At 47.8% G+C, this 26077-nt stretch overlaps 1 protein-coding gene across 2 annotated transcripts in view; it reads left to right on the top strand.

The window, feature by feature from the left end:
• Positions 1-1154: 1154 nt before the first annotated feature.
• The window catches only part of FBXO42 (F-box protein 42), a 30780-nt gene continuing 5857 nt past the window's right edge, over positions 1155-26077 (top strand). Inside the window, exons 1-4 of one of the 2 annotated variants that reach the window (XM_065738107.1) lie at positions 1155-1175; positions 4479-4745; positions 7479-7595; positions 13069-13203. In XM_065738107.1, coding sequence (XP_065594179.1) covers positions 1166-1175; positions 4479-4745; positions 7479-7595; positions 13069-13203 — 529 coding nt within the window. In that variant the 5' untranslated portion in view covers positions 1155-1165. Of the gene's footprint in view, positions 1176-2614; positions 2636-4478; positions 4746-7478; positions 7596-13068; positions 13204-26077 lie in introns of those variants that run through there. The other variant, XM_065738108.1, reaches the window with a different exon arrangement.

The raw sequence follows: 26077 nt of genomic DNA, 5'->3' as shown, positions 1-26077 counted from the left end.
GATGGAATTTAGGAAACCTTTCTCATCAGAGCTGGAGTCTGATATGGAGGAAAAGACAGTTTCCTGGCAAAAAGCATCTGAAGGGGAAAGAAAGGCAGCACTTCAAAGAACTGGGAACTGCCTGTTCTGCAGGGCTGGTGCCCCAAGCTCGGTGCAGGTGTCTGTAAGGTCTCACTCATTCATCCTTCCAGCACTGCCATGTTAGGTCAGATACTCATGGGGCAGTGCAGACAGGATATTGCTCATTGCTCTGTTTCCCAGAGGCTTTGTTTTTTTGCCTAAAATCTGCTTTTGTTTTCTCCTGCTTGCTGAACTTGTCTGGCAGTTGATTTTCAAGCAAGTCAGCTCTCGCTGGTGCAAGTGTCTGAGGGCTTGGAGCAGTGCGTTATTTAACGCTCAGTGCTAACAGAAAAATATGATATCCCTACCCCAAATCATGGGCAACTAACAGTGCTGATACTGTTAATCATTTGAAGCAGGGCTGCTGGCTGCTGTAGGGTGAGTGGTGTTAGCAGAAGGGAGGGAAGCTGCCATCCAAGCTCTGGTTGGACTGGCTGCTCCAGAGCCTTGTTTTGAACTGGCTAAGCAAATAAGCCCCAAATGCTCTAAATGTGTCCTCACTCAGCTCTGCCGTGCTGATGAGGCTGGTGACAAGCAGAACAGGCACTTGCAAAGTATGAGGAAGTGTCTGTAGCAGGTTGGAGGCAGTTGCTGTCTTCCACCCCTAAATTAACCCCGTAGCTACTGCTTGCCAAGCACAATTAAATCTTCTGCAGAGTCCCTTTCTCCTTCCAGCCAAAGCAGGCAGCCAGGGCTGGGCTATTTAACACACCTTTCTTTATTTCCCAAGCCAGAACGTAGCTGGTACAATTATGTTTGGATAGCGAGTTCTTTGTGGCATGTGAAAATGAGCATTCCCTTCTGAGTAATGCGCCGTGACTCAGTACTACTGCATGGCTGCTTATTTTCATTCAGGAGCTTATTTGCAGTCAAGAACTTTCCCTTTGGAGGATTTTCTTTTCGTAAAATCCGTTGACTTTTTATAAAGAAAGCATCAGAAGCTCTGCGGGTTCAGGCACTTCTTTGACAGCTGAGCAGTGGAGGAGGGATCTCAGGATGCAATGCAACCCACGCCTGTGAGCTGGGGTCTGTGGGACCAGGAGTGATGCCTGCAGGTAGGGAAACCTCGGTGTGTCAGGAGGGGTTTTGCATGAGCAGAGTTCTTGCTGCCTTCTGCAACCAGGTTTTGGGGAGCGTTTTCCCTTGGCAGCTTTCTCGTCTGCGTTTCACGTTTCTTCTCTGTCTGTCCTGCTGCAGCAGCTAATTCTTTTAACAGAATAAATAGCAGGTTCTTAAGTAGATTCAGGAGGGGAGGGAAGGGGTATTGAAGTGCTCAGAGGGGAGGAAAAGAGTTATAAAATGTTGTGCCAACTGGCAGGGTAGCAGCTCTTAGGATCAGTCGGACAGATGGGATCGGTGCTGGCGGAGCTTGGCTTCGATCGCTCTTTGAGTGTTTCTGTACACATTATTTTAAGCAGTTGAGATCATTTGGTGAGGCTTTAGGCTGACTTTTAAACGCTCTGGGATGCTCCTGCAACGTACGGGCTCTCCCCTGAGCTGGGAGGCTGTAAGGTGCAAAGCACATGGTGATGCTTCGGGGCGCTTTGTAGTGATCAGTCAAAGAGGACCAGGGCTGCAGGATGATTCACTGGCAAGTGAATCAAATTGCACGTGCTTTTTGATGAGGCACAGCTGTACAAATCACTTCACTGCAGCTTTTTTGTGTGCTGGTGTTGCTCAGTTATTAATTCTAGTCTGCAGCCCAGCATGAGCAGAGAGCATCCGGAGTGCTGCTTCTTTGCCCTTGGGACAGCTAGCACTGCTACTGACATGAGATTTTCTCCAGTAGGAGCTGGTGAGGTACTGGAGTTTTGTGGCCTTTTTGCTTTAAGGCATTGGGGCAGGCTTTTGCCATCACTGTGGAAGGTGAGTGTTGCAGTCTGGGGAGGTTCCCAGCTCCCTTGTCTCATGCCCTATGAACAAGGTCTGCATCTGTGGCAGGTTAAGCTTGGTGCCCAAATAGCCCTTCCACTTGTCTGTTGGGAGCCAAAATTCATTACTAATCTTGTTCTCCTTACAAAAAATAGCAAATTGTGGGTGTGAACTTGGAGGACAGTTATTTGTTACGCTCAGGAAATGAGGATCTAGCTAAGTGGATGCATTTGAGTATAATATTATTAAGTGGTCTGGTAAAGCTGTAATGAAGTCCTGAATGCTCTGCCGTCACTTTCATTTCTGTTAAGGGAAGGCAGAGGAATTTCCTTGCTCTCCAGAGCACAGGCTGCCATCCCGATGCCCTGCCAGCTTCCTCTTCAGCCTGCTTCCTGTAATTTTGCAGCAGGAACGTTGGGATTGCATGTGTGTATTTAATGAGCATTACAAAGAAGATGTCTGGGAGAGATGTGCCCAGCAGGAAGCAGTGCTGGGAAGCAAACTTGGGCTGATTTTAATCGTGGTGTCGTGCACTCTGCCTGTGGGTGCTGCTTGCTGTAACCTCACTCCTGTGAGACCGCTGGTATCGATGCTGGCACATCTGACATCCCGGGAAGGATAAAAACCATCTCTGCAGGTCCAGGTTTGTTTCCTTACCTTTTTTTCCTTAGGGAAGGCTTTCGCAGCCAAGCAGCACAGTCAGACACAGGACCTGTCTGCCTCCTGCGAGCGTGGGAGACCAGGCAAGGCTCCCTGGGACTTCTGCACCTGCAAGGATGCATAGACACCTGCAGATCACAGGAGAACACCAGCAGGGCTTCCTGCAGCTCTTGCATTGACAAAGCAAGTGCTTTCCTACACCCTGGGCTGCTTGCATTCAGTTTGTCTTCCTCTAGATCTTGCAGTAAGATCTGTGCCTGTGATTATTCTGTGTGCTGGAGCTCCAGAGGATTAAATTGGGGATTTGATAACTGGGTTATGTACAGTTGGGGAAAGAAATTTTACTTTCTTTCCCCAACTGTACATAACCCAGTTATCAAAAAAGGAGGGCATTTGTTCTTGCACTTCTCAGCTGACATCTTCCAGCAGGTTTTGCACATTATTTAAGTAATAAGTAAAAGCTGCTGGGAAATGCACATCACCATAACCTTTGCTTCTGAACCTTTACAACAACAGTTTTATTGTGTGAACTACGGAGCCAAAACTTATGTTCAGCTTTGTCACCCCCAGGTGTCCCATTGTACCAAGTCTGGATGTGCACGTTTGCTTTTCCAGCATGTAACACACTTTGCTTCTCTGGTTTTCCAGCTGTAATGCTTCTGCTTCCCCCTGCTCGGGCATGACACTGACGTGCAGGGCTGTGGAGCTGGGAGCCTTTGCTTTCCTGCAGCACTGCATAAAGCTGGAGATGAGTGCCTGTGCTTGCTAGCTGTGGATGCTCTTGCTTGGAAAAGACCCAACCCCACTGTTTTTTGTTGATTTTTTTTTTGTTTGTTTGTTTTTAGTGCAGCTCTGCTTTTTTTTCCCTTAATCTTTGGGAATTTGTAAATTATCTGCTGCATAATGCAGTGTGCTGATGGCAGCAGCGCTTTTGTCGAAGTGTTTTGGTTTCAGGCTCTCTTTGTCATAGCGTTGAACCTAAGAAGGATTTCTGATGCTGGAAAACTTGCAGAGCATCTACTAGCACAATAACTGGAAGTTTAATTTTAACTTGGTTTCAGCTGAAAGTCTGACAGCCCCTCTGGATTTTCTGAAGCTGCTCCATCAGGGAAGCTGACAGAAGTGGAGTAATGCTGCCTATCTTATTTTTCTGGTGGTGAATTAGTTGTCACAGCGAGTTGGAAGGCAAAACCCATATCATTCCTGAAATGTGGGGTTATTTCCTAGAAAATAAGGTCTGGGGCTTTGCTTTGCAGCACCTGGAATGGGTTTGGTGACCACAGCCTATAAACCATTTGATGAGCCAAACTGAATGTGGCTGCTTCTTAAAATGACTTTCCTTCATTACATATTTGTCGTCGTTACCCAGTAATGTTATGTGTCCTAAATGGCTGGGGATATAATATTCCAGCCTGTCATCAGCAGTCAGTCCTGCTTAATGGCCATGACACGATTGGATTGCAGTGGCTATGGTTGGAGTAGATGATCTTAGTGGTTTTTTCCAATCTTAATGATTCTGGGATGTGCTTGCTGCCCCAGCAGAGGCAAGCCTTCTTGCTTTGACGATGGTGGTGTTGGGGCATTTGTTTTGAGCCTTTTGTCCACGCACAGAGGAGGTTTGATTGTGAGCTCACTGTGGAGCAGTGTGCAGCCTGCTTCAGAGCTCTGCAAAAACCACGTCCTTGGTTTGGAGCTTACTGGTACGGAGCTTTGTGTAGACCTTTCTGAGCAACGTGCAGAGTTTGCACATGTTGCACAGTTTATATTTCTGATGCTGCTGAGTTTCTTTTGGTGACCTCAGTGTCGTCTTTTTTCCCCACTTGAAGCTGTGAAGTGGAATGCCATGGCCAGCTCCTCAGACAGTGAAGATGACAGTTTCATGGCCGTGGATCCAGAAGAAGCTGTGGTCGAAGGGACAATGGAGCAAGATGAGGAGCCACGTGCTGAGCTGGAGGTGGTGGAGCACAGGCATAACAGATCCATGTTGGAGCTCCCCGAGGAGGTTTTGGAGTATATCTTGTCCTTCCTTTCCCCCTATCAGGAGCACAAAACTGCTGCCCTTGTCTGCAAACAGTGGTATCGACTAATCAAAGGTACAAACAGCTGTAGTGAGAATGCATTTATTGTGACTGTGGGAACATGGACTTGAATTCCAGCTGCTTTATTTTGCTTTAGACTCACCTGTTGTTTTCCACTTTAACTCAGAAGGTTTATTACAGTAAAATATCTGAAAGCAGCTGACACTGTTGGTTTCCTTGCTCTGATGAAGCATTGCTAGTAGCTCTGGTGCTGCAGAACAGAGCTGGATGTGCTCTTTTGAAGTAGCAAAAACACTAAACCCCCCTACAACTAAGCTGCTCTCTTATTGCTGCTTTTGAACACTAGCTGTACGCTGCTAACACTGACCCTGTATTCAGCTTTCTTCCCTGGCACATGCATGGCAATCCTCTATTCCCAGCATCCCATGTCTGATGTGGCTGTGGTTGTGCTCTCTGTCTGCAGCTTGCTAAGTATTTACATTCCCAAAGTCTATGTTTTTGGCTGGGAACAAAACAGTGTCTGGTTCTTACAGCTCTTCTGAAGATAAGTAGCAAAGTATAAACTGCATCTACATTAATATAGATCTACATATTCAGATTTCCTGAAGGGGTAACCCTGAGATACAAATACTTTGCTGTGCTTTTGTGCAGCACTAGTTCTGAAGCCTTATGGGGATATTTTAATGCTATATAGATGTGATACGACAAATAGTTTTATTTGGATCCTTGTGCAGGCTCTACCTCTTCTCTTCCAGTGTTCTGAACTCGCTGGCAGATTTCTGCTGCATTAGACTGTTGGGCATGCGAGTTTTGATAGCAAGCTTCATAAAAACAGGCAGTTTGAGAGAAAAGCCATGGTCAGATCTGTGGGAAATGGGGCAGGATGCTGCACTTGGGCAGCTTGTTTCTTCTGGAAAATGCAGAGCAGGTGTCAAATGAGAAATGTCTGCATTGTGCCCCTGGCTCTGCATGCTGCTGGGCAGGTGTGTGGGGCGATGTCTCATTTGTGGTCCTGTTGCACATGTGAGGCGTTGCTGAGATTCCAAGGATTCTGCTTTGCCTGGTGTTTGACAGGCTTGAACAAATGCACAGCTACTTCACAAGTAAACATTGCACCATTACTTTGGCACCGTTTTGGGTCGGTGAATGCGCAGTGCTCTCTTACTGCTGGCTCAGCAATCTGCACCCTTTTGCTGAAAAGTTTTCAAGTGTCCGTGGCCTTGTGCTGCTGCTTTCTCACACATCCTTGTTCCTGAAGCAGCCTTAAGAGGTGCAAAGGATGCAGCTGGAATGAGCCAGCACCCGGTGAGTCACCCCAAAAGAGGCTGTGGGAAACATCCCTGAAGTGTAGGGAGGGAAGAGCAGCCCGTGGCATTGCACAGCCGTCCATCTGGAGCCTGTTGGGTGGTGCTGGGCAGCTGCAGCATTTTTACAGTGCATATTGCTAACCTGTGCCCTGCAAAGCAGAGAGGTCACTTGAGGTAAATGCCCGATCTGTTCTCTTCTGGTTAATTTTTCCTGTTTGTCAGGATGCATCTGCTTTGAACCCTATGGTTCAAGTTAGGTTTCCCACATGTCTCTTGGGGACCGGCTGCTGGAGGACCCAGGGCCTCATTTTTTAAAACTTCCTGCTGTGTATCCCGGAGTGTGATTTCTCGCTGGGGGTGTTCCTGGCACAGGGCATGCAGTAAGCAAACTCCTGGGAAAAATCCCAGCAGGTTCCGGTGCCTCAAGTGGATTTGTTGCCTGAGCCCAGCCACCAGCAAGGACTGGTGCAGCCCCTGTGACACCAGGGCACAGCAAGGCTCAGAGCAGCTCAGATCTGCATGCAGTCACTGAAAGCCTCTGCTGGCACCCTCAAAACCAGCATTTTGCTGCACATGCATCCTCTCCACACGTACCTGCTCAGAGCACTTTGAGGCAACAGGGATGTGGCTGAGTGGTGAGCAGATGCTGTGGCCACAGAGCATCAGCTGAGCTGCTGCCGTTGTAAATCAGCAGGACACTTTCTTCCCACAGCAGCCAGACTCTGACTCTTCTCAGCACGAGCACAGACACAGAATGAACTGTGGCTAGTGGGTTGGCTTGCTCTGCACAGGGGCTGGAGCCATTTCCAGTAGTCAGATCCGTACCCTGGAAAGCTAAGAAGAAACATGTTCAACAAAGACACACTGCCTTTTATCACTGATATCTCATCTTTCATTTATTTATAGATTCTTGTCTGGTAGCTGCATGCATTCTCCTAACAGCTCACTATTGCACGTTCTTTGTCCTCAAAGGTCCATTAAGGGAAGGGGCAGATGCTCTGCAGGCAGAAGCATCAGTTTGGGTGTGATTGGGGACAGCAACCTTGCATTGCAGCTGGGTGAGACAAAAGGTGTCAGAAAGGTAATAGGTTTATAGGGGAAGCTAGTTCAGTGCTGTGACTCTGCTAGACAGTTAAACATTGGAAGAGATGCAGGGTAAGTCAGATGGGGGAGATGTAGTAAGTTCAGTGATTGCTAATTTCTGCAGCTGCTTTTTCTCTTGAAACCTCTGAATTTCTATCAGCATAGTTAAAATCTAAATGCAGGGATTCTTTAATGATTGCTGTCATGCTGCTATGCATCAACATGTGATTATTCGTCATTTATTTCTGCTTCTCCAGTCTCAGTGCTTCCTACAAAAGCTGTCATGCACTTCTTGGTAGAACTGCAGTATGTGTATTTGGATGTGCTTGTGCAACTATGCAGACACATTTTGTTCCTAACGTGCCCCAAATTCTGCTGACATCTTGTCTTTCTTTAGGTGTGGCCCATCAGTGTTATCATGGCTTTATCAAAGCAGTGCAAGAAGGAAACATTCAGTGGGAGAGCCGCACTTACCCTTACCCAGGAACCCCCATCACGCAACGCTTCTCACACAGTAAGTAACTGCCCAGCAGAGCTCTGATAGAGCACAGGAAGCTGTAAGGAAGTGTTTGCAGTGTGTCACCTGCTGCACGTGGTGCTGTGCACTGGCTGCCTTATGCAGCACTTCATCTCTTAGCTTGTGAGCAGCAACATGGAGGAGGCTGAGTGTGGTATGCCTGAAAACAAAGCACAAAGGGCTGCACCCGAGGGGTACTGAAGCAAGCTCCTTTCCTGTGGGTGTGATTTGCTGATAGAAGTCAGCAATTTGGTTGACAACACTGCCTAAATTACGGCTGCATTTTTGCCTTGCTTCCAAGTTTACGAGTTTATGGAACAGAGGAAGAGTTCCCATTCAGGGAAAGATATTTAAATAAAGCTTGTTATTTGCACTGCAATAACACTGAGCTGTGCCAGGCATGACAAAAATTCAATCCTTGTGGTTTTGTCGCTGGGTCAGAGCTCTCTGGGAGACGGCTCTTCCGGGGAGCAAACTTCACATTTCTGGAGGTAAACAAACACGATTTAAGTGGTGTAATTCCAAGAGCAAGTAGTCATAAAGATTTTCATATTCCTGAGGAATAATTTATGAAGCAACCGACGCGCAGAATGTGCAGCTTCTTGCTAGGACAGGTCTGGGAGGCGTTCTGCTGATGGCGTGGTGTTCTTCAAAGATTTCATTGTCCTCCAAAAAAAGCCCTGAAAAAAGGAACTGGAGTTTGTTGCTCCTTTTTAGCAGCAGTGCTAATGAAGTGCTTAGTAATGACTTGCAGGTTTGCATGTGTTTCCCATTGACTTACTGGGGATATCTCACCTGCACTGGTTATGTGAGCATGCTGCTCTTGCACTGGCTCCAGAATCATAGAATTCATAGACTGGCTTTGGTCAGAAGAGATTTCACAGATCACCTAGTTCCCAACCCCGTGCTGCAAGCAGGGTTGCCAACCACTAAATCAGGCCCTAGATCAGTTGGCCTTAAACAAACTCCAGGAATGGGGCATTAAAGCTGCTGCTTTCAGAGCCTGTGGTCTGTATTAACCTCAGTGTTTTTCAGTGTCCTGGCTCTGGTCAACACTTGGTTAGTAAAAAAAACAATTATGAATGTACTTTATGCATGGAAATCTAATCTGGATGAACTTGCTTGCTGATTTTAAACTACTTTTTTATTTTATTATATTTTGAACAGTTCTCCAGATCTGTGGGATCTGTTTCCCCTGTGGCAAAGCTGCATGAGTTTGTGGGTGGATTCCAATATCAGGGCCTGGGGGAAGGTTTGATCAAAGCTGGGCTGGGCTCAGATTCCTTTGTGAGAGCAGCAACAGTTCATTAATCACAGTGCAAAGAATCTTGGAAAAGTATGATCTCAAATACTAATATGCAATGAGTGGGAAGGGGAGGTCTGGGAGGGGGGTGCAGAGGAGGACTCACAACCCATTTTTTAGGGATGACCTGCCAGGTTTCATGGGAAGACGTCATCTGCCAGGCACGAGTCCTTTGAAGTCAACAGGCAACGGTTGCTGGCATCAAAGATTTGGCTAGGCCTGCTTCTTTTCCCAAGATTTATTAGAGATATCTCAGAAGTGCTAATAAGGAGGCAATATTTAACATGACAAGTGAGGAAATTTTAAATAGAGGTCGTTGTCTCCTATAAATTCTGAAGAACGTAATAGAAAAAAAACTGTTTGATAAGGAATAATTAATGTAAGTCACTAGAGTTTTACAGAGAGGAAGCATTTGTCAAGGTCTTCGATCATATGACAAGTTTGGCTGATAACAGACATTATGGATGGGCTGTAGGTTGACTTAACTGAAGCTGCATAACACTGTGCAATTATCAATAATGCTATTCCTTGAATTTGAACACACAGGCTTACTGGAAGAAGTACTCACAGGTTTCTGAGGGGAACACCAGGTAGTTTTGTGAAAGTGAAATGTTAGAAATAGTTGTCTAATGGTCTTCTTTAGCTGGAATGTGTAAACCTATGGAGATCATACCAGCATGGTGACTCATGCACTTAAATCACTGGCCACAGTCAGAAAGTGATGTCAAAAGGTGGAAGAATGCAGAAAAGGAAAGGCCTCAATGGAATGTTGACCGTTGAGCCAGAAATGTTCTTCCTTTGATGGAAGAGGTGGGTCTGCAGTGATTACATTTAAGTGCTGATTTTTTCCATGCAGACTGGGGAGCGTGGTACCGCATGGTGACTAATTAAACAAATTTACCCTGAGAGATGAGAGAGGTAAAAGCTGGAAAACTGTTGGTGTTACAGGAAGGGCAGTTTCTCACCCAAGAGCAAGGGGACCTAGCAGCAATGGCTTTTTTGGCTTTGCTGAATATATCACTGCCTTCTGACTGTCTCTGGGTTGAAAGCAGCAGAAAAATAATGGCATAGTAAGTCTGGGGTTGTTTTCAAAGGAGACGAATATCTTTCACAGCTCCTCTCTTGGCTGAGCCTCTCCTCCAGCAACTGCATTTGTGGTGCCGCATCTCCTGTCCTTAGTTGAAGTGTGCTTCCAGATGTGTCTGAGCTCTTTCAAACTTGGGAAGTGATCTCAGGAGGTGACCGAGCTGTGTTCAGGGACAGTTTTGGAGCCATTACGTAGAAACATGACTGGTCAGCACTAAGGCTGCAGTGCTATTGTCAGCTGGAGCCATGTGTCAATGGGAGTTCAGCAACCTGCTGACTTTTCCCCTCTCTCTGATGGGGAATCTGACCTCTGAATTTCACTCCTGTATATATAGACCACTTTTTTTATGTACTTGTTGTTTGAAAAGTCGATGCTCTCTGATTATCATAAGGGGCGTCTGTGTTGCATTTAGGTTGCATTTAGGTTTCCTTTTCCAATTGCAGCCTGCTGATCTTTATTTTGGGTCTCTCACACTTCGGGTGCAAATCTCAGATGCTTTGTTTGTGGCTGTTACGCAGCGCAGAGGGAAAACAGGGAAAACCTCTTCCTCCCTGAGTTTTGTTCTACCCCCAGAAAGGCTGGTATCAAATTGGAGTTTTCACTTGTGCTTTTGCTAATTGTTTGGATTTTTTTTTTCCTCAAACTGATCTGTCTTCCTTGGCTTCAGAAGCTTTGAATGGTGCACTGAGAAGCAGCAGGAAGGACAGCCTAAATTATTTTGGTCCAGGATTAAAATACATGCTGTGCGGACGTCACGGTGCCTGGCTGGCTGGTCGCTCTTTTAAATCCAAATAGAGGAGAAGAATGCTGCCACCTCCCCTAAAATAATAAATGAGCTGTGCTGTGTGAAAGCAGGAGTGCCAAGGGCTTGGCGTGGGGAGGAGGTAGGAGGCTCTTAACCTGTTGTGATTAGGGAGCAAGTAGGCCTTTAAGGATGCCATAAAGCTTTCAAGAAATGTTGGTCCTGCTCATTAGTTGGTCCTGCTCGTTAGTTCTTCCTTGCTGTTCCTGTCCTGCAGATGTGCTGGGAGTCATGCAATCCTTCTCCTGTTTATTGCCAAGCCAATTTATATCCCAGCCCAGGTAAATCCTGAAGCCTGCCCACTTACTCCACCACTGTTTTACCCCCACCCAAAAAGCAGCTCCTCAGGTACTTGGTATGGTGTGTAGGTGTTTGCTGTGTACCTTGGCAAGATATGGTTTGAGATGAAGGCTTCAGCTGCAGGCAAAGGGCCCCGAGGTGCACACACAGGGAGCTGGGTGGTCTCGCACCACCAGGGCCAGCTCAGGACGCTGCCCTCACATGTCCCCATCCCTCTCTTCCCCCCATTCCTGCTGTGTGGCCAGCTGCTGCAGCAGCAAAAAGCCAAGGGCGTGAGGGGCACTGACTTTTCAGCAGGCTCTCAATAGAGGAAGCAGGTGATCTGCATGACAAGCCCCTCATCACACAATAGGGCCCTTGGCAAAGGCCGCTGCCCTCCACGGAGCTGCAGCGTTGTGCTGGGTTACCGTGTGATTCATTCGTTGAGATGGTGAGATGAATGTCCCTGTGTACAGCTGGGTGGGCTGCGTTAAAGGCATCAACCCCAAAGGGCTGCTGTGCTGGGTTGTTGGAAGCCGGGGATGCACTTCTGGTCTGGAGCAGAGCCTTTTCTCTTGTACCAAAATGGGGCATCAGCAAGCTTAGTCCTTTCAATCCACGTCCCACTCTCTCTGCGTTGTGGGCTTTTTTCCTGCTGATGTCTTGGTACGAGTTCCTCTGGAGGGTCCTGTGTCCTGCCAGGCCAATTAATCCACTTATCTTTTTATTCTGTAACCCGTGGAGCTGGTGAACAGCTGCCTGCAGGGAGTGACTTAGAGAACGTGAAGGAGCTGTGCAGCTTGCACCCCTACACATACATAGCTTGGCTTTTATTTCAGCTTGATATACCGGCTGTTTGTCAGTACTGCTGTGCTAATCTTGCAAGTATACACTGAACTTGAATTTCCTTCTTGCTTCTTGGTCTTTTTTATTGAAGTTGCCCTGCCCTCCCGCCGCCCTTGACCTTGCAGCTTGCCTTGTGTTGGTTATTTATGGTGCTGCTTGGTCCCGAGTACCCTGGAGGGGCTTCTGTGTGCCCTCACCCCAGGGCCACATGCTGCTCTAAGCCTGAACTTTGACTTGTTCTTTTACCTTTCTGCTGTATATTTTCTAATATATCGCTTGTCACTGTGAGGGTGGTGCTTCTTGCTCTCTCTGAGTCCTAGCTGATGCCCCTTGGCATCAGCCCTTGGCCCCAAAGCATAAAACACTGCCACTTTCTCCTACACACTGGTGGATGTGTGCGTGTATGAGTTACTGTGATTGCTTCCCACCAAACTTGATAGTAAGTCAAGGAATCTCTGGGCAGGCATTGCTTGTGTTATTTAGGACTGTGTTGAAGGCTCCTGTAGAGGAGCCCATAGCTGTGCAAGGCTCAGATGTTGCAGGAAATCAGCAGGGTGAGGATGGAAGTGCTGAGTTTGGTTACGGGCCAAAATCTCCCTTTTTCCTAAATATCCTTGAGCTCCTGTCAAGCACTGTGTTGCCTCCCCATTCCACTTCCCACTGCCTAATCTTTCTCCCTGACAAGCTAAGGGGATGCTCCTGTAAGATGCCTGTATTTCAGTGGTGCCTGTGTGTGATAAGGTGAGGTGCTGTCAGCTTTGGAAAAAGAGAGTAAGTGACCATGTTTAAGCATGCAGGACCATTGCTTAGTAAATCTTGGCAGCCCTGTAAGCAACATGAAATAGCTTAGAGAAGGTAAGCGTGCTGAATGTGTTAATCATGGCTAATCTAATTAACTGCAAGCTTCTAAGGCAGCTTTCTTTGCACTTTCAGGAGCAGCTCTTCTTGAGAGGATAATCGTCTTAGGTTTTTGCTGGAGGTTTACGTTGGGATGGGGTACTCCTGAGCCAACTCATGGCTTTATCAAGGTTGATGTGGCCTGTTGGCTTTTCCTTCATCTGAAACTCGGGGAAAGAAAACAGGGTTGGTTTTTTTTTCACCCAAAACGTGAGGATGAGAGAATGATCTAATCCACGGATTTCCTTTCTCCTAGGCGCATGTTACTACGATGCCAACCAGTCCATGTACGTGTTTGGAGGCTGCACACAAAGCAGCTGCAATGCTGCCTTCAATGACCTCTGGAGACTTGACCTGAACAGCAAAGAGTGGATCCGGCCCCTGGCATCAGGTGAGAGCAGCCATGCAGACCTCCCTACCCCCTCTCCAGCTGCCCCGCTGCCAGAGCCTTCGTCACTGCTCACTTTGCATCCAGGCTGAGTGGTTCCAGCACATTTTATCAGTGAATAGTTTTCAGGTGACATCCTAACCACACATCTCCTTCTGCCTGCAGCAGGGTGTTGTGAGGCAGATTGTGTTGTTTGTGGTTTTCCTCTTCATCTGGAGAAGCTATTCTACACTGGTTGATGCCACACAGGATGGGGGACATTCAACTGCAGTCACAAGATCTCATGCTGATAAGAGTTGTTGTCCCAAAGCTGAGATTTTTGAGCATGTCTGCTAATTGACACTGAAGTATTTGGAGGAGTGTATGAGACATGCCCACGCTGGCTGCCCAGAGCAACCAGGAGAACATGGGAAAGCAGGTACATTCCTGCAGCCCTTGTGCACAGAGCAGGAAAATGCCATCAGTGATGTGCCACACACTTTAAACCCAAAATGTCACACACAAGGTGCTTGCTTTCCATGGGTTTTTGAATTTGGCTTATGTAAATTCTGAAAAAAAGCAGAATTGTGAGAAGCTCTTGGTGATGTGGAGCCAGATGTGAGAGTAAAGCTAGTCACTTGGGTAAAAGCTTTACATTTAATGAGGAGAGGGAAAAACGAAGGTAAAAGGAGCTCAGCATTCACTATGCCTTCCTTGCTCAGTTATCTGCTTGGATGCAGACTCCTTCTGCCCCTGCTTTGTGTGCTGGGTCAGTACTGAAGATTACTTGATGGTTGTTTAAAGCCAAATATTCCTTCTGACTACTTTTTTTAATGCGAAGTCCTACAAAATCAAGATGTTTCTGTGTACAAATGTTATCTGTGAACATCATTAGTGGAACTTGGTGCTTGATGACTGCTCAGGGGAGGCAATTCTACACATACTTTAACATTTCTATTTGATTTTTGAGTCTGTATATCCAGCATATGGTGTGGACAGGTGAGAGCTAGGCAGGCTTGGGCTTAAAATGGAGGAATGAAATAATCCACAAGCCCTTGCTCTTCTTCCTTATGTGCTCGCCTGCTCCTTTCCCCCTGCTCAGCTGGAGAAGAGGCCATGGGTAGCATAAACAGGATGCTGGGTTATGCAGACCTCTGCTCTGACCTGGGCCAGCTATTCTTACAGCCCAGCAAGTTCTTCCGTCAGATTGAATGTGGGGCACAGCTCTCCCTTAGCACTCGCCCCACGTTAATGAATCCAACCACCAGCACCCAGCTCTGCATCCCAGACACCCTGCTGCTATTTCACAAAGTGAAAATTCCCACTGCCTTGCTAACAAATAATGCTGTTAAAAAGAACGAGTCCTGTGGGAATATGTGTCAGAATTAAGTCCCATGGGAAGATCCCCCGAGGAAATATTTCTGCATGCTGTCATGAGTGCACGGAGCAAGATCAGATCACAACTGAAACTTCAGGGCAGTCTCAGTGAACAGAGAGAGCTCTTGTTCATCAGTCTTCAGAGAAGATGAGTCACCCATGCCTGTGCCGGTGGTGGTTTCTTGCACATAGCTGCTTTTTGGTGCCCTAACCAGAGTGTTGGCACCCACTGCCTGGGAAAGAATAGTGACTGGAGGGGCCAAAAGCAGAGAGCTTTGAAACTTAGAGTCAGATGTAAATAACACGAGAGGGATTTTAAAAGGAGGGCTGACATTGATGGATGAAAGCTTGCTCCAGCACAGGGTGTGTGCGAGCTAATTGCTGGTGGAGGCTGAGGAAGAATTCCCACCCCGTTGCTGCAGGTCACTGGCTCTGCACACTCTCTGGAGTGGTTGCTCTCCAGGGAAAGATGGTGGCTTCTCCTCCAGGCCCGTTCTGGTACGAGAGGTTTGATTATGCATAATTACATATGCCCTTATAAATCATGGGCATCTTATCTAATGAGAGCTGTAGGGTAGCCTCGAGGCAGCCAGAGCGTGGTGCCAGGTCCATGCTGAATGCCTTGGAGCCTATCCAGTGCTGTGCCACATGTGAACTGGAACAGCCTCATCCCTGCCCCTTTCCAAAGGGCTTTTCCAGGAGAAAACTCCCTTTTTGGTTGTTTGTACCTGTTGTTTTTGTTTGGGTTTTCTTATGTGCAGACATTAAATGAGATGACATCAGAGCTGAGTAATTCATCTCCAATCTGAGCTGCTGCACTGAATCTGGGAGTAAATATTTAGCCTTCAAAGAAATAATTAGCCCATGCTTCTTTAGTCCTGGAGACGGGGGAGGGAGATAATTGCTTCAAAAAAAACTAATTTTTGAGGTTTCAAAGTACTTTTTGCTTAGATCTAAAATGATGCCATTGACTTTCTAGACTGGAGCAGAGCAAAAGAGTCAATGGCTAGCTTTCATGTAGCTCTTTTTGCTGGTGGGCTGTAATGCCTTACAAAGGCGGATAGGCAGCAGCCTCTTTATTTTAGAAACGTGAATGCCTCTGAACTCTCAGCTGCAATATCCTCTTAGGTTAGATGGGCCTAGAAGGCAGGTGCTGTCCTTGGTGAGTGCTTTTCTCCAGTGTTGGGGATGCTTTCTTTGCCTTTGTTTGCATAGTTCATCAGAATCTTCTTTGATTTTTGCCCATTCTATGCAGAAGCAAACCTGATTGAGGGCTGGAGGTGGTTTAAGCAGGAGTTTGTTTATCCAGCTGGAGGCGAGGGTTCATCTCAGCTCTGCAGCTCAAGATACAGCATGCTGCTCTTGCAGCAAGGGCACAGGTTTTGGTGTTGATAGTTCTGTGGTGTTCCCTAAATATGAGTTCTTGTGTGGCTGAAACAGTCATGGAAGAAACCCGAAGCCATTCAGCACTGAGACTTACAGCCTTTGGTGTGATGGAGCTGCACATAGCCAAATGATGAGAGCTTTCTTTTTTTTTTTGTGGTGATGCTGGGCATGGAATTGGCCAACCCAGAGCTATGTTGCCCTGGTGGTGGGGAGTTGTCTTGTCTCTTGCAGGTTTGTACAACACTCTTTGCTTGAGACCCTCCTCCATCTCTGTGCTGTAGCTGGTCCAGGGAAAGGCTGCCTCAGCCATCAGCACCAACCCAGACCCGTCAGCATTTCCCTTTGGTGTTTCACATCCACATTGTCCTCAGGCTGCAGCAGATAATTGATTGGCAGAATTGAGAGCACGTCTCTAGGCAGTATCCCTCCGGCCTGCCTGTGCTCTTTCAGACTCTGGAAGCAACTGTGTGTTTCTGCAGACTTTCTCCCTTCCTGCATTTGTTGGTTTATGTTCCTCACAAGCCCTGCACTTGGCCTCTGCTTGTTGGAGCCACATACTGAGCTGGCAAATCCCTTTGTTAAATCAGAGAGAAAGATGCTGGTAGCTTTGCTTGTGCTCTTGGGGGCTTATCAAGTAGAGGAGGAAAGCCTTTTACAGCACTCATAAAACGAGGAATGAACAGCATAAAAGAAAGCCCTTTGCAGGGGGAGGTGTGCTAGCCAAAATCTTGAAGTCTGTGCATCCTCTCTTCTGGGTCTGCTTTACCACCCTGGGCCAAGCACCATCCCTTGCTTTGCTTTGCATTTTCCTTCCAGCTGCAGGAGAAAGCAGAAGGGCTCAGAAAATTGCATGCCCACCCTTAAGCTTTGTGCTCCCAGTACTCTGCTCTTGGAGCAGCCCAGCAGCTCTGCTGCTCAGCTCTTCCTGTTTGCTGTGAGCAGTCTGGCCGTGCAGGCATCCCCACGTCCACCCTTCCTGCAGCAGGGCACAGCTCCTAGCACTCCCTTCCTGCTGCTTTCTACTCCGTGCAGCAGAGCTGCCTTCATTTTTGCTGGGGAGATGAGAACATGTCTCCTCTCCCTCCAGATTTCAGACTTAAATCAGGCTTGAAGGCAATGCTTGTTGGTTAGATGCTTTGATCCTCTCTGTGCATTTTCAGACCTCGCCTAGATGCAGCTGCATGAGAGCAACTGATCCTGTGCCTTACTCCTTTCACCTGAGATGAGCAACCAGCTTCAGCACAAAGTCTATTCTGAAAGCATTTAATGTGATGCAGTGAGCAGCAGTCACTCCCACACATGTTGCTCCAGCCCTGCTCTTTCCTCAGGTTTCACTCCGCTCCATACCTCAGCAGTGCTGGTTTCTGGTTTGAGTTTTGAATCGGAGTTTTGGGATTGGATTTCCCCTTGTGAGCAGGGGGGAAGGTGCCTTTGATGGTGTTGTGTCAACAGAAGGAGCAGACAAAAGGAGGTAGGGGGAGCTGCTGTCACCTGTCCAAGGAAGCTGCACCAGATGTGGTCCTACTGTGGTGGGAGGCTCTCTTGGCTGCAGCACCAGAGCTCTGCCCACTAGTCGAGAGCTTTGCCCTTGACAAAGCTGTCCAAAAACTTTGCCCCAAGCAGGAAGCTCTGTTTTCATCATCTCCTTTTGAAAAACAGCAGCAAGTTTACAAAACAATTGGTGAAGTTTCATAACACTGGGACCGTTTTGGGGCCACCTGAGTGCTCCTTATGGAGCTGAGAGGAGACTGGAGGCACAGTGCTGGCCAGGGCCCTGGGGGGTACAGGTTACAGGGAGGTTGTGCAGCTGAGAGCCAGCAGGCACCAAGGGAGATCTCTCTGAATCTGTCCATCAGTGTAAAATAACAGCAGGGCTACAGAACAGTGTAAGGGATTGGTGGCATTTCTGAAGTGGAAATGGTTGAGCAGTAGAAATGGTCTCATGTTTAGATTTGTTTCAGTGCTGTTAGGTCTGACACTGTCCTGAGGCTGTCCAGTTGATGTCCTTGGTTGTGTGTTGCATCTCTCTTCTAATAGCAGTCCCTGCTGAAACTCATTACTGAAATCCTCTGGTCTGACCCCGTACTGTGATGCTTCTGTTCCCATTACAGAATGACTTGCCTTGGATTAATGCAGTGAATGATCTAAGGCACATTCTTGCTTTGGGCCAAAAAAAAAAAAAAAGTAATAAAAGCAAGCAAGCAAGCATCATCCTGACATGACCACTGCAGCAGTGCCTCAAAAACAGTGTTTCCCAGTCTGTGGACTGCTGCTGGTCTCTGAGACGCCAGAGTGCAGCCTGCGAGACATTGCTTAGCAAAGCAAACTTGTTCCCATATAAGCAAGAAAGGAAGCTAGGAGAAAATAAACTTTCAAAACTCAGCTTAACTTGTTTCCATTTACAGCCAGCTACCCTTGAGGGGAAGGCTGTGAAAGGATCTCTGTGTACATGTGCTTATTTAAATTTAGTGCAGTGTTGAGCAGACCTCTATAATTGAAAGCACACCTTGCTTTTCAGTAAAAACCTGGGATCAGCTTAAGCACATTAAGGCCATGTCATAGCTCCTGGCCTCCTGAGAATCAAAGGAGGTGAAAACCTGGTAACTTGGCACAGAACAGTGCCTCTAATTGTCACTGCAGCTACTGGCTTCAGGTGTCTGATATGTCAAAGTAGAGCAGGTTAATGAAACAGATGGGAATCCCTAGCTGTATGTGCAGTGTCTTTCTAGGTGAAAGCTGCAGTGGATGGAGCTGAGTAAAGAGCTCATTGTGTTCGCACTGTCCTTCAGGACAGGCACTATTGCAGCACAGGTCGCTTGGAATTGCTTTTTCCAATTAAATCTGTTGACATTGTGCTTTCTTTAGGCTCACAGTTTTGCCAGCTGCTGACAGTGTGCCAGCTGTGTCCTCCAGCACTCTGCTCCCTGTGGGGCTGGAAAGGACAGGGAGAGCACCAAGGGGGGAGACCTTTGCAAAATGTTTGGCAAAGAAAAGGCAAAGTACTTCTGAAGTGTAATTGGAGTAACCAGAGAAATCTAGCTGATGGTATGCACAGAAACTGCAAAGCTGAGCATGCTGGAGCTGTGCAGTGATCTGCTGCTCTTGGGTGCTTTGAGAGTGAAAGCTGAAGTTGGGCAACACTTGAAACAATATCAATTGCAAAATGCAATCTTGCAGAGAGTGTGCAGGCAGCTGGGTTTGCTGCGTGTGAAAAAGTATTGCCTGTGCGTGGAGGGCTGGTTTCCAGGAGATAATCCATCGCCATTCAGGTTCAATAGGATTGCTCTGTGGCAGCGATGAAACCCTTAATCTCGGCAGGTTTTGGTTTACAACACTCATCTGTCCTCACTCTGATTTGCCAGGCTCTTTCTTCCCTATATTCTAGCTGCCTCTCACTTGTGTTTAACCTTTGAAAGCATTTTCTTGTCATCCGGATCTGTTTTCATCTGAAACAAGCTCCCCAGCACTGCAGTGCCTAGGGCAGCTCTTCCCCTTGGATGGCTACCCTGCCAGGACCCTCCTGCCAAGAGTACCCATCCCTCTGGCCAGCAGGACCTGGGGTCTTCAGCACAGGTGGGAAGCACAGACCTCAGAGACTGGTGAGACACAGCATGCATTGCAACCAGCAGCAGTGCAGGAATTACACCTGGGATGTGCAGGTGGGAAAAGCCCCCAAGTTGGGCGTGGGTCTCTTCCCACAACTGTTTGCAAGGAACTGTTCACCAAGGCAGATGGGGAAAGAAGCCCAAAGTCTGTTGCCTCCTTCCCTGTTCTTTGTACAGCTTTTGAATGCTTTCTGCCTGTGTAGCTGTTCTGTACAAAAAGAAGAGCCTGTTGGAGAGAGCTAACACTTGTTAGCAGGTCAGTATAATGGGACATGGATTTGGTATACCTCTGCCAGGGTTAGAAGAAATATCTGTGCCTCCTATTCCTGTGCATGGAAACATGTGCAGCACAGAAAATGGTGGAACACTTGGAAACTTGCTCATACTCAGTTTTCAGGGCAGAGCTTTAACCTGTTGCTCTAAAGTATGTGTTTATCTGTGCTTCTCAGCACTTGCTCCCTTGCAGGGAAGGGGATTTCATCCCCTGACACTGTTCTGTGTGTGACAGCCATCTCCTTTCCTCTCTGGTGATGCATACTGTCCCCTGACCCAGCCCAAACTGTCTGAGCTCTCCGTATCAATGCTGATGAGCCAACGTGTGATGCTGCTTTTCCATTAGCAGTCCAAAACAACTAGTGAGTTCTCCTTTCCCATCCCTGCTCTTGGTACTCTGCGTCCATTCTGCCCTTACTGGGAGTTCAGCACATTTTTATCTGAGTGCAAAGCATGGGAAAACAGTCCCTGCTGTGGGAAATGCACTTCTCAGAGTGACAGCCTGTGTGCTCCTGTCAGCACGGCTCTGCTACGCTGTCAGCCGTGCAGGGAAATCTGCCTTACTCTCTTGATGCCCTCTTAGCCTGCCTCTGACACTGTGGCCTGACATGGTTGGAATATGCAGTGCTCTGTGGCTTGGGAGCTTTCAAAGGGGGAAATGTGGTGGAGGAGGTTGGCAGAGAAGTGTCTGAAAGAGAAATGGATGTTTTAAGCAACTGAATTTCCTCTTGCCTTAGTTCAGGTCTGAAGGTGTTAAGCTCTCTTTAAGGTATTGAACTACAAATGGAAGAGCTGAGGAAGTGTTGGTGTAGAAATGGAGACAAGCAGAGGAGATTCCATGTCTTTACTCATCCTTGTTCAGCACAGGGGTATGTTTCAGTCTCAGCACTCATTTTATTTCCTCAGCCACATGCCAGGAAACAGACCCCTCTCAAAACGTTATCAGTATGAATCTAGCAGCAAGGCATGAAATATAGCTTGTTGTTTTAACCTTGTCAGATTTAGATTCTCAGAGGGAAGGTCCCCAGGCATGGATCCCTCTGGAGATTAATGCAGGAATTTTCCCACTCTTGCCTTTATTGGACTCTGGGAGTTTTGAGCTTCCCTGGTCCCCGTTTTCTCTAAGCAATGCACAAAGGTAGGAGCAGGGGCTGCTGTTGAGTGATGTCTGATGTGTGCCACTTCTCAGCATTGTGGGCACCATATGCTCATCTTAAACATGACCCCAAACCATCTGCAAGCATGCTGTATCAAAACTGGGGAAATCTATTGGTGGTCATGTCAGTAAATAAGTAGACCATGATCTGCAAAAATAGGTTCCTGATGCTAGGAGTCCTTATGCAGACAGACAAGTAGTTGTGCCTCGTTAATGGTGCTGACCCCTCAGCAGCTCCCAATGAGTTTGGAAGCTTCTGAATGTCACTTGTATGAGATTTGAGCAGCCACTGTTGAAGTTGTGCATGTAAATCTCATCCTGAAATACTCAGTGCACCGCATGCAAAAGCCAAGTGCTTGGAGAGCAATTTGTTTTTTAATGGCTTCATAGTACAACCCTGCAATCTTTCAAACTGGTGTTGCTGTGAGCAGACATTAAGCCTCATTTTGCAAGAGCTCTTTTGGTGCTCAGCTATTTAGGGATGTTAACATAGGTAGGAATAAAACCTGTGGCAGGGTTTCCTTGCAAGGGGTCTGGCTGTTTTCTGGCACTTGTTGTTACAGGAACTGTAGAGAAGTTTGTTTCTTCAGGATATCTTCTATCCTGACTGATTTATGGGAGATAAATCTCAGCTAGAAGAAGCTGGGAGATGTCGGGGAGGCTCTGCTCGCAGGCTGTGCTGACACCTATCGGCAGGAGCTCCTGCAGGGAGGCAAAACCTCCCAGCCCAGCACAGGGCTTCCAGCTGCTCCTGTGCCTTTGCACTGAGGTCCCTGTCCACAAAGATCTCACATCTCACACTCCTGATTGACTGTGCAACGTTGTCTTTCTGGTATATAGTATAGCCAGCACAATTTGCTTTCAGAGAGCTCCAAATGCTGGTGCTTCATAGCCAGATTCTCCACCTTTCACAAAAACATCTGCTCTAAAACAAAGCTCTCCTTAAATTTGGTAGGCATGTGGAATGACAAAGCACTAGCTCATGCTTGTCTGCAGTCCAAAGGTGAATCTTTATTCCTTGCATGAAATATTTAGCAAGTTTGGCATTAGGCGCTGGAATTAGTGGAACAAGGTAGAGAAGTGTGAACCAAGCATAGAGTGCAAACCAGAGGCTGAAGCAGCAGTAAGAAGGGCAGATAGGGGCCCACGTGCCAGGCTTTCAGCAAGTGGTTGCATTTTCTTTGCAGCTCTTTGTGATGCTGAGCTGCCTCTATTTATCTTGGGGAGGCTGTTCCTCCTGCACATGCAGGATGAGGAGAGGGATGTTTGAGGTTTTTGAGCTTCTTAGTAGCCCTAACCTCACCAAATTGCACAGCAGCCATTTCCTGAGACACCAGCAATTTGGGGCTGGGCTGGAAGGAGTTCCCAGACTTGTGGAATCGCCCTGCCGTGTCCCTCCCGCTATGGCAGTGGGACAGGAGCTAACTGGGAGTGTGACTTGAGTGAAAAGTGTGGAGCTCAGCACAGACGGAGCACACTCCTCTGCAAACCCACACATTCTTCAGTCCCTTCCCTACAGTTACTCTGTCATTACCACATTGCAGTCTGATACAGCAATTTCCATTCCTCTGTTTCTCTCCTGGAGAGAAGATGAGCGGCAGGAGATGATCAGCCCTTTCTCTCTCAGCTCCTGAGCTCTTTAATTAGCACTGGAGCTGCTTTGTGTAGGATGTTGGACTGTTACTCATATCGCTGAAAGTCTGCAGGGTATGGTATCACCGGGGTGGGGGGAAAACACTCAATAAAGCTTAGAAAAGCTGGCTGGTATTCTGTTCCACCCACCTGGAGGGAGAGGGAGCTTGAAACAGCACTCCCTTTTAGGGCAGGGCCAGATTTGCATTTCCCAAAAGCAGGGGAGGTTGCAAAGAAGGGGATGGGGTGACCTCACTGTGAGCAGCACTCAGCACCCGGGAGTGACACTGCGGTGACGGTGCTGTGAGAAACGTTCCCAGCCCAGGATGGGAGCAAACCAAGCCCCTCCTGCACCATTGTGTGCAGAAATTGCAATGTAAATTGCACGGCGCAGAAATTGCATCCTTGTTTTCAGCTATTAGGAGGGAAGGGGGCAGTGCCCCAGGCGTTCTGGCACTCCTATCTCGTTGCTGTTTTGCTCAACACTGTGTTACTGTGTGAAGAGGTTTCTGATTAACGTTAGCAAAGAATGACTCAGTAATCCTGTTGCACAGGGTTCAGAGGGCACTGCCGCTCCTTTTAAACAGCTTTACAGACTGATGGGACCTACAGTTGGGCTGCGTGAGAATTTCCAGGACAGAAAAATGACTGTGACATTGCAAAAGCTCGGAAGTGACTGATCCTCACTGATGGAGATTTCTGACTTCTGTGTCCACACGAAGCGCTGCAGGGCTCTCGTCCTCTGCTTCAGCACTGTGCCACGAGCCTGCGTCGATGGCAGATGGCACTGCTGTGTGACAGCTGTCCTGCTCACCGTGGGGATTGCTGTATGTACCCCACTTCTTAAATTCTTGCAGAGCACCCCCACTATTTCTGCAGCAGTGCATGGACAGACGTGGTTTAGTGGGTTTGGTGAGCGTGGGCTGACAGTTGGACTAGATAAGTCTTTGTGGTCTTTTCCAACCTTACTGGTTCTCTGAGATTTGTTTCCCTGAGCAGCATCTTGCAGGCAGCAGCCACGTGTGCCTGCAGAGGGTTTGATCGAGGTGGGCTGTGTTTCTTGGGAAGGCATTTCAGGTCCTGCTCTGTTTTTCTTAATCTCCTACAAAGCTGAGGTCGCCTCTATGGCATCAATCTCTTTCCTCATGTAGGATTTCCTGGGGGGAAAAAAAAAGAAAAAAATTTTTTTGAACTCAGACTGGAGGGAATGCTAAGTCACGTGTGGCTTTAGTAAGGGAAAGTGATACTTTCCTGACTCTTAAAAGCCTTAAGGTTTAGCAGCCCCAGTTCAAAGCCAGTCTTGAAAACATTCTTTCTCAGTAGCTTGCTTTGAACAACTCAGGACAGAAACAGGTGAATGTCAGACGCAGGATCTGAGGCAGCTGCAGCGAGTCCTAAAGGGTGCAACTCCATTCTGGAGAGAGTTCATGTGAGACGTGTGTGCAGATGCCAAAATTTCCCATTAGAGCAGCCCTTTGGCATCTCCTGCTCATGGTACCAGGGCTGGGATTGCCTGGGGTGCTGCTGCTGTGCCTCCAAACTCATCGTCATCCTGCTCAGCGCTCTGCTGGGGGAACAGCTTTCAGGCAAATCTGCAGACTGCTGCAGAAAAATTCATGCTGGACTGCAAAGCCAAGGGATTTTTTCCTTCTCTGGTTTCCCTTCCCATAGAGGGGGAAAGATCTGGGGAGATTTCATGCTGTCAGACAAGACTTGGGATCCGCTGAGCAATGCAAATTGTGCCTTCCCAGCAGTGGGACACAGCCACGTTCTGAGGGCAATGCCTTGGCAGATAGCATGCTGGGGTGAGTGAGGTTTCCAGATAGGGCTCCCAGTTGGGTTCCTTTGAGTCTTCCAGCCTTAAGGCCGGGCTGCTAAATGCAATCCTGGCACGCCATCTGGACAGCAGGAACTCTGCAAGATTGCTGCCTGCCTGGGGCACCGTGAGCACAGTAAGTGCAGGCTGCTCTTTGAGCTGCTGGCACTGCTGGTGGCTGGATTGCTTTTTCTTTTCTCCTCCTGAAAGGAATTTGCTTTCGGCCAGTTCTCTGTAAGCTCAACACAAACTCTGCACAGCAAAAGCCAGCACAGCATTTTGTCCTGCTGCAGATGGGTTGTGCTGAAGCACTATGGCTTCAAAAGGCTTAGGGAACGTGAGGTTACCAGCACGTGTTGCTTTTCCTATCTGACTGATCAAGCTCAGCATCTCTGGCTTTTTCAGCCTCATACACCCAATAACTCTGTATCTTCCCACCACCCTGGGGTGGTGCAGACACGTGGCTTATTGCATCTCCTCTTCTACAGCTTTTCCCAAAGCAGTATTGATCTGAACCCATTCTTTCATCTGGGTAATTCCGTCACATCAAAAGCATCGTGCAGCTTTTCCACTTTGTTTTTATTTTCATCTTCTTGATGTTCATTGCCTGCCCCCTTTCTGGAGCAGCTCGGGGGCTGTGCTCAGCTTGGGTAAGGGGCAGCCTGGAAACGCGTGTTGCACGTGCCCCTGCAGCATGGCTTTTCTTTTGTGGCTGCTCACACTGTTCCAATGGCATTAGGAGGCTGAATAAATGGGCTTTAAAAACTGCTTAGAAGGACATATTGTAGTTGGGTGGTGTTCAGAGCTTGCATCGCAAGCAGTCAGGGCCAGCATTTCTCTTCCACATGTCCATGGAAGCTGGAGGTTTGTTTGTTTGTTTGTTTGTTTGTTTGTTTGTTTGAAAAGTATCTCTGTTTGGTGAGCCAGGAAAATCCATCAGCTGGAACAAATAGCTCCAGCCAGCTTTGGGTCACTCATCCCTGCAAAATAAGCAGCAGCAGCTGGAAAGAGATGGCTTCTTCTATGTTTAGAAATAGTTAATTTGTGCCACGCTCCCTGCATCCTAGAATTTATATCCTGAGGAGAGACAATCTGATACTGGGCTTGATGATTTTATCAGGGTACAGAGCTTGGAAACTCACGTGAGCTCAGTAAGGGGGGAGCTTCCATCACATTGACTACAGAAGCTGCCCAAATGGGCTCAATTAGCTAACGAAGCCCTTCTGTGGGCACTGCCATCACTCAGTAGTTTCATTTAGTGGTGGGATAGCAGAGATATGAGAGGAGGAAGCCCTCGTGTGCCAGTTGTGCCTGGAACAGCACTCTGCCATCCCGGGGTGAGTCACCAAGTCCCTTTGATGGTGCTGGTGCCTACCCGTCCCCATGCTTCACGTGCTTGGGACCTGAAGTCACAAAGGCTGCGGCCCTGTGCCTGGGCCATGTCCCTCAGGTGCTCCTTCCCTTCTCAGGCTTGGAAAGGCACCAGGTGAGCAGTGACCGGGTGGGGAAATGAGTGGAAACTGAGTCATGCTTGGGCACTGCCTTCTACCAAAGGTACTTTGTGTCTTGAACTTGAAGTGGGTACAAACCAGGCTGCAGCATTAGCTCCCAGCTTGCTGGCAGCAGCATCCTGGACTCTTCTCTGCCTTAGTG

Source organism: Cyrtonyx montezumae, unplaced genomic scaffold (assembly GCF_038088225.1).
Source record: "Cyrtonyx montezumae isolate F1298 unplaced genomic scaffold, pur_monq_1.0 scaffold_21, whole genome shotgun sequence".
Classification (NCBI taxonomy): domain Eukaryota; kingdom Metazoa; phylum Chordata; class Aves; order Galliformes; family Odontophoridae; genus Cyrtonyx; species Cyrtonyx montezumae.
Note: the sequence above shows the minus strand (reverse complement) of the source record. Positions and strands in the feature narration are given on the sequence as shown.